Source organism: Octopus bimaculoides, chromosome 2, assembly GCF_001194135.2.
Source record: "Octopus bimaculoides isolate UCB-OBI-ISO-001 chromosome 2, ASM119413v2, whole genome shotgun sequence".
In the NCBI taxonomy this organism is placed as follows: domain Eukaryota; kingdom Metazoa; phylum Mollusca; class Cephalopoda; order Octopoda; family Octopodidae; genus Octopus; species Octopus bimaculoides.
In genome coordinates, this window is record NC_068982.1 from 144,446,787 (window position 1) to 144,454,731 (window position 7,945).

Below are 7,945 nucleotides of genomic sequence, written 5' to 3' on the forward strand. Positions count from 1 at the left end.
GTTTACGTCCCCGTAACTTAGCAGTTCGGCAATAGAGACCGATAGAATAAGTACTAGGCTTCCAAAGAATAAGTCCTGGGGTTGATCTGCTCGACTAAAGGCGGTGCTCCAGCATGGCTGCAGTCAAATGACTGAAACAAGTAAAAGAGTATATATATATATATATATATATATGCAAGAGAGAGATTGGGGAAAAGGAAGAGCATGAGAGATAATGGATGAAAAAGAGACAGATAGATAGAGTCCATCGTACCAATACAGTGCAGCTTGACCTTTAGCTATACAACAATATCCTCCTAAGTTTGCACTAAACTATGTTCATTTGATCAATTGAACAAATTAATAACTATTTTTGATATGAAATACCAGTTCATATAGTTCAAGGTTGAACATCACTTGAACAACAGAGGATATGTTTCACTACACTGGGTAAAAAGGAAAATTTGTATTTACTTTATTTATGGGTCCATGTGTGTCCCTACATATGTGTATGCATGAGTGTGCATATGTGCTGTGTTATCATTCTACACCCATTTTCCCAAACTTGCATGGGTTGGACAGGTCTTTTCCACTGCAGTGTATAGCCATGTGTTACAGTCCCTTTATCATCCCCTTTATAGGATTCAGCATCCTAATATCACCCTTTACCACTTCTTTCCACATTGCCCTCAGTCTTCCACTTCCATGATCCACCTCCTCTTGAATTACTTGATACTTCTGTGCCCACTGTGATCCCCTACATGCCTTATATTTTTGTACCACATAATCTTCACCCTTTTTTATACAACAGCCAATTCCTATAATACCCAGTTTGGCTTTCAACTCACTTGTGTTCCATTGTTCATTCACACCAACATTACACATTCAGTAGAGCTTGCTCATTCAACTCTTCCTGCCTTCATGCATTGCCTGCATTCAATTTCACAAACACTTAGTATCATACTTCATACAGAAGTATCATTCAATCTAATCCTATACCAGAAAGAATCCCTTTTTTACCAGCACAGGTGATTACTTGGTCAACATTTTCTACCCCATTCTTACTCTGGCTATTTAGCTTTCAGAACACCTGCCTCAGCTATTGACCAAGTAATAGAAATGATCGACTATTTCTACAGAGCATTCTCAGTATTTTCAGGAATACATTTTATAAATGCTCTTCGTATGTCTACTACACCCAAAGTCCTCTCTCAACCTATATGCAATCTCACTGAACTTCTTCTGCACCAGTAGTTTATACTGTTTAAGAAGTAATTGACTCCTGTGACACCAAGTTCAATTATTGAACATATTTACACACTTCATTTTTCAATTGTAGTTTTTGAGTCAATGAGGTGGCTCTCATTGCGGTCACTCAACCTGCTAGAAATAACAGCAACATTCCCTTTAACCCTGCACTCTGTCAAATGTGATGCTTATTTATTCACATTGTTTTATGTTAATCATGCATTATCTTGTAGCTCTGAAATTTTGATAATGTGATGTTTATTTTCAGAATGATATTATTAAGTAGATCTAAGAGGCCACATGCGGCCAGTTTAAACATAAGATTGGTGGAATTTGGGCCTGATACGACAAGTTTGTTTGCTATTGCTAAAGGGTTAAATCACACCCAACCATCTTTAAAAATGTAGAATATAGTTCTAAATACACAACTGGAACACTTTTGAGCACAAGTCTGCTCTGTTTCTATCAGAACTGTCAAGAGGATAAACAACAACAACAACAACAGGTATGTTATATAAACACAAACACAAATATCCACATATGTAAACAATTAAAATAAGTGAACTGGGTTGCTTTGATATTCAATTAGTTAAGAGACTTCATATGTTATAGAAAGCAACCTCAAAAGGAACTAAAAAGCCTCTAAAAAAATGGGGTTATCTTTTTTCTATTGCTTAGTTAAGAAAAGGGCAACACTCGTGACCCTCTCAAGGACCTCTGCAAATGGTAGGAGGAAGAAGGGAAGTTATTCTTAAACCAAAGGACCTAACCCAAATGCTTACACTAAGGTGGATTCTGCCAAACGAACTCAGTATGATGGTATTAACCCATGGGATATCAAACTAATTCATATCCATATAATAGAATGCAAGTAGAAACTTCATAGAACATATGTGTGAAACAAAAGTGTTTTGCTTATGCTAGTATTGATACAATATACAATATAATAAAAAGTAGCTCCTAGTAAGTAAATTCTATAATGTGATTTCGATTCCTGATCAAAACAATTTCATTTCACTTGCAATATTGTTTGTGTCTTTGGGAAAGTCATGTACATTACAACATCTCATTTTTACCTGCCCTATAAAATAATTAATTCTGCAACCTTGAGTCCTAGCCAAAAAAAAATGGTATTATAAGAAGTCATATCAATGCTATGTAGGTTAAATATTTGATAAAGATCTGTAGTTTTGGAAGATAGATTTATGTTAGTTTTAGCAACGGATGGGGGGGAGAGAGAGAGTGAGAGAGAGAGAGCGTCTCCCCACCAACCCTTAGTTTGGTTATTATTGGTTCAGATACATTATCAACGTTAACACCCACTGTTCCCAGACATTTTCACCTTTGCAGATTGTTAGGATATAAATGTAGAGAAGAAAAAAAAAAATAATCAGAAAGAAACCGAGTGAAGAAAAACTTGGGAAGGCGAACATCTATGATGTTGTGCTTGAATGAAAATAAGCATGCATATATATATAAACTCACACACACACATTTAGACACAGATAAGACTTCGCAAAAAATAAAACGATAGCTACACACAGTATGATCCCCTAAAACTATAGATATATGCCATACCTTTATGTATGTTTGCATGAATATATATATATATATATATATATCATCATCATCATCGTCGTTTAACGTCCGCTTTCCATGCTAGCATGGGTTGGACGATTTGATATATATAAAGAGAGTGGCAGATATATGTGTATACATCCACAAGAAAAGTACCGATTTGGAAATTGTGATAAACATGTGAATGCATTTGTTATTCTTATTTAGTAACATACATGCATTTTACCCACTTAAAAAATGGACACACACACACACACACACACACACACACATATATGAACACAAATACACTGCTAACTTGAAAACAGATGCTAGTGCATATGTTCACACAAGCACACACTCACACCTAGAATTGGGGGTTGTGCTTGCACAAATAAATGAATAAAAGATTACAGGAACACTGTATTTTTGCCTTGCAGACATGCACATATAACTACACTCACACACATTTTACTAAGTTTCACTTGAGTATACGCTAACACTCATGTACATAAACAGTGTAGTGTAGCTGAATGTAAAAATACACACACACACTATAACTAGCTAAATGAAGAATTACACAGTGTCCATATAACAATAAACATCTCATACAAACTACTACTACTACTACTACTACTACTACTATTACTACTCTCACAGAAATAACAACATCATAGTAGGAGAGAATGTAAATCTAACAGTAATCAGCTGAGATAATAACTCAGATATGGCAACACTGTTGCTTATAGTATCATGCTTTTGACCATGTGTGTGTGTGAGTGAGTGTGTGTGTGTGTGTGTGTGTGTGTGTGTGTGTGTGTGTGTGTGTGTGTGTGTGTGTATGCATACGTGTATGCGTGTAATGCATGTTTGTGTGTTTGAATAATGCACGATTCGTGTTGTGTTTGCACGTATGTGGCATTTATGTGCATGCACATGCATGTACTTGTGCACATCTGTGCGCATGTGTGCACACATGCCCGTGTGAAACTGCTTGATAAATAAAATGTCAAGATAAAGCTGAATGAACACAAAAGGAAATGATATCAGTGATGATCATAATAATGATGATGTTGATGATGATCATGATCATGATACAATACAACTATAGGTGTGGTTTGGAATTTCAAATGCCAACATAATAATCCTACTGTAAACAACAAACAAACTGAAATAAAAAATAAAATTTTACTTATACAGAAAAAAAAATGCGGTGTAGGAGGGGTTAGATCATTGTAATTTTTTTTTTCTTTTTCAAAACCTGTTTTCATATTTAGAGCAATATTAAAAAAAAAAATTAAAATTCATAAAAATGGACCATTAGGTCACCAGACCTTATCTCTAAACAATCCTATACAAGTTACCTGTTACTAACTGCACATGCTAAGATAAAAAACATTCGTTTTTCTTTTTTCTTTTTTGAGCCCATGCATCCAATATGATAAAAATTTATGAAGTATTTAACATGGAAGAGTTAATAACAGATCCACATATCTAAGCAAGTTAAAAGAGGTACTGAAGAACTAAATAAATCACGGGCTGTATACTCATATTTTGCTTACAAAAATTTCAGTAAGTCTCTTTCTGGGCTACACATTCACTTCTATACATCGACCTGTTGGGAAGAATTTTCTTGTGACAGAAATGAAGTTACCTCCAGTCCCAATCCAATATAATGAAAAGCATTCCAGTTATTACTCTCTTATTATTTCATTCAAACATAATGTACTGAGATATACAACATCCTATAAGTCCTTTTCTTTTTAAGATGACAGGACATGACTGGAAGAAGATTTGGCTGCTATTTCTAGCAGATCAAGTGTCCACAACTTAGGTTTCCTAACTACTGATATCTCCTGACTCAATGGATCCTTATGGTTTAAACAAAGATCAACAAACCATCATCATCAATAATGTAATAGTAACCTCAAATGGTTCAATATGATAATGGATAATTAGTTTCAATGAAAGTAATGCGAAATGTTTTACAGAAAGGACCTATGTACATCAATGCATAACAGGACAGTTTATGACTGTTATAAATGAAAACCCCAATAACAAAAGAATGAAATCATAAGGATTGATCCAATTGTAATATTTTATTGGCCTTGGAGACAAAGCTGATTCTAACATGAATTGAACTCTGAACAGGAATGTATACAATCTAATGCTCTGCTATTTAAGCCATTATTACTAATAATAGGATAGCAGTGATAATAACAATTGTAATCATACTTGTTTCTAAAATCGGCGTAAAGCCAGAAATTTAAGTAAGGGGAACGATCAATTATAATCAATCCCAATATTTGGTTGGTACTTTCTTCTATTGACCCTGGAGGAATGAAAGGTAACATTGACCTGGGAAAGGTATGAATTCAGAACATAAAGAACCATGAGAAATATTACAAGACCAATCATCATCATCATCATCATTATTATTGTTTAATGTCCACTTTCCATGCTGGCAGGGGTCAGATGGTTTGACTGAGAACTGGCAAGCCAGGAGGCTGCACCAGGCTCCAATGTTCTAACAATAATAATAATGATCTTTTCTACTATAGGTACGAGACCTGAAATTTTGGGGATTAGTTGATTACATCAACCCAGTGTTTCACTGGTACTTAGTTTATCAACCCCAAAAGGATGAAAGACAAAGTTGATCTCAGTGGAATAATAATAATAATAATTCTTTTTACTATAGACACAAGGCTTGAAATTTTGGAGGAAGGGGTCAGTTGATTCTATCAACCACAGTGCTCACCTGGTTCATACTTTATCAACTCCAAAAGGATGCAAGGCAAAGACAACCCAGGCAGCATTTGAACTCATTAATGTAAAATGAAACAAATGCTGCTGAGCATTTCATCTGGCATGTTAACGATTCTGCCAGATTGCTGCTTTATTATAATAATAATAATGACAATAATAATATTGGTTTCAAATTTTGCCACAGGGGCAGCCATTTTGGGGGAGAGGATATGTCGATTACATCAACCCAGTGTTCAACTGGTACTTAATTTATTGACCCTGAAAGGATGAAAAGCAAAGTCGACCTCGGCAGAATTTGAACTCAGAACATAGTGACAGGTGAAATACCGGTAAGCATTTTGTCCAGCATGCTAACAATTCTGCCTACTCACCGCCTTGATAATAATAATAATCATAATAATAATAATAATAATAATAATAATAATAATAATAATAATAATAATAATAATAATAATAAAATAATGATCAAATTTGCATTGAAATAAAATATTACTTACTGTTTCAAACATTTTTACCAAATTGTGAACAGATTTGCGTGAACTATATCGTACTAAAGAGGCCAAGCTACGGCTCCGTTTCCCTATCAGAGTACTTTGTGGCAGTTCTTCCTCCTCTTCATGGATAGTTCCATAATCCGGCCGACCAATCCGTGATGACAGGGATAAAGACCGATGTGAGTAAATTTTCCGGTTCTTAGCTCTGCTCCTTGATTGATGAAAACTGCTCTCTTCTTTTTCTTTTAATGCTAAAATTCTTCGACATTTCGAAGCCATTGTAAATGTTATATGTAAAATACCAAAGTACAAAGCACCCACCACTAGAAATGAAAATTATCTCCAACTATGCATGCAGGAACACTCACAAAAAGATATCAGACTCCAAAGCATCAGATATTTAAACTATATAAACAAAAAGTTTCCAAAAAAAAACAAGGAATATAAAGAATTTTGGAAGATTTTATATACATACATACATACAGGCACACACACTCACTCACTCACACACACACACTCCCTCACTCACATGCACACACAATTTTAAGAAAACTTCTAAAACTAACTTTTTACATATTCAAACATAGTTTGTTGTGAAATTTAGATAGCAAAAGAAAAAAATTAAAAATACAAGAGCTTAGAGAAGCAAAATAGATTAATAGAAATTACTTTAAAACCAAACTATTGGAAAAGACATTGAGGAAATGGGCTAGACTAATTAACTCCTTGAAACATGTTGAATAGAAATGCTTGAAGTTACAGCTGACAGACCCCCCACAAAAAATAAAATAAAATAAAGTACATAACAGTTTTTACAGGTTACTGCACAAATCAATTCCATAGAAAACTTAGTTGAAAGATCAAATAGCATATGTGAAAACAATTTGTCATACATTATGTCAGACAGTACTAGGCTAGGAGCAACAGAATTTTAAAAAAGGTATGATAGTGAAAAAACTAGGTAGAAACATCTTACTACAACTTAACAGGTGTCACCTGAGTATTTTTCAGTACAGTGCTAAAAAAACCTAGCAGCAGATAACTAAAGTGACAAAAATAGTAACTTTTGCAAATATAATTAAATAAAAGAAAAATCTAATGAGGGACCAAAACAACAAAACAAAAGAAAAAAATAAACAGAAAAGAAAGAAGAGAGTCCTGATAAAATCTCCTCCCCAGCCAAATCGCCAGCTCACTTCAGTAGGAGCCCTCAACAACAGACTGGCAAGAGAGAGTTTGATGAACACAGTACTGCTTATGAAGTTACCACCTGATATTTATAAATACCATAGTAGGGTGGAAGGTAAAAAGATTCCTTAGCCTCTGCATTAACCAATGCTATGTTGAATCTCTCTCTTTCTCTCTCTCTCTCTCTCTTTCTCACACACACAAAGACACACACACACACACACACTTCTCTCTCGTAGTTACTCTTTCCTTCCTCTTTGAGCAGTAGCTGGCACACCCAATCATAGCAGACTTCTGTCTATAGCAAACCTGCTTCTCTAATATTCGGTGCCAAGAAAGTAAGTAGTATGGAACTTCTTAATGACACTAATGAATGAATGTGTGTGTGTGTATGTATGCATACATACACATACACACACACATATATATATACACATTATAAGCATACATACACAGATATATATGTGTGTGTGTGTATGTATATATATATATATACACACACACACACACACACACACACACACACACACACACACACACGTGTGCCACCACTAATACTAAAAAGGTAAGAAATCTAATGTCTTCTAAATTCCTGTGCTTGTGCATGTGTGTGTGAGAGAGAGAGAGAGAGGGGGAGGGAGAGAATGTGAAAAAATGTGGATGACAGAGAGAGAGAGAGAGAGAGAGAGAGAAGGAGAAAGAATAAAAGT

The 7,945-nt window shown here is 34.8% G+C and overlaps 1 protein-coding gene across 8 annotated transcripts in view; it reads right to left on the bottom strand.

Moving 5' to 3' along the window:
• LOC106875150 (FERM domain-containing protein 4A) overlaps nucleotides 1-7,945 on the bottom strand; it is a 355,036-nt gene that overhangs the window by 273,303 nt on the left and 73,788 nt on the right. For 3 of the 8 annotated variants that reach the window (XM_014923156.2, XM_014923157.2, XM_014923155.2), the window contains exon 1: nucleotides 6,051-7,311. The exons of 2 other annotated variants lie outside the window; for them this stretch is intronic. In XM_014923156.2, the coding sequence (XP_014778642.1) occupies nucleotides 6,051-6,326 (276 nt within the window). In that variant the 5' untranslated portion in view covers nucleotides 6,327-7,311. Of the gene's footprint in view, nucleotides 1-6,050; nucleotides 7,379-7,945 lie in introns of those variants that run through there. 3 more of the 8 variants (XM_014923164.2, XM_014923158.2, XM_014923159.2) reach the window with 3 other exon arrangements.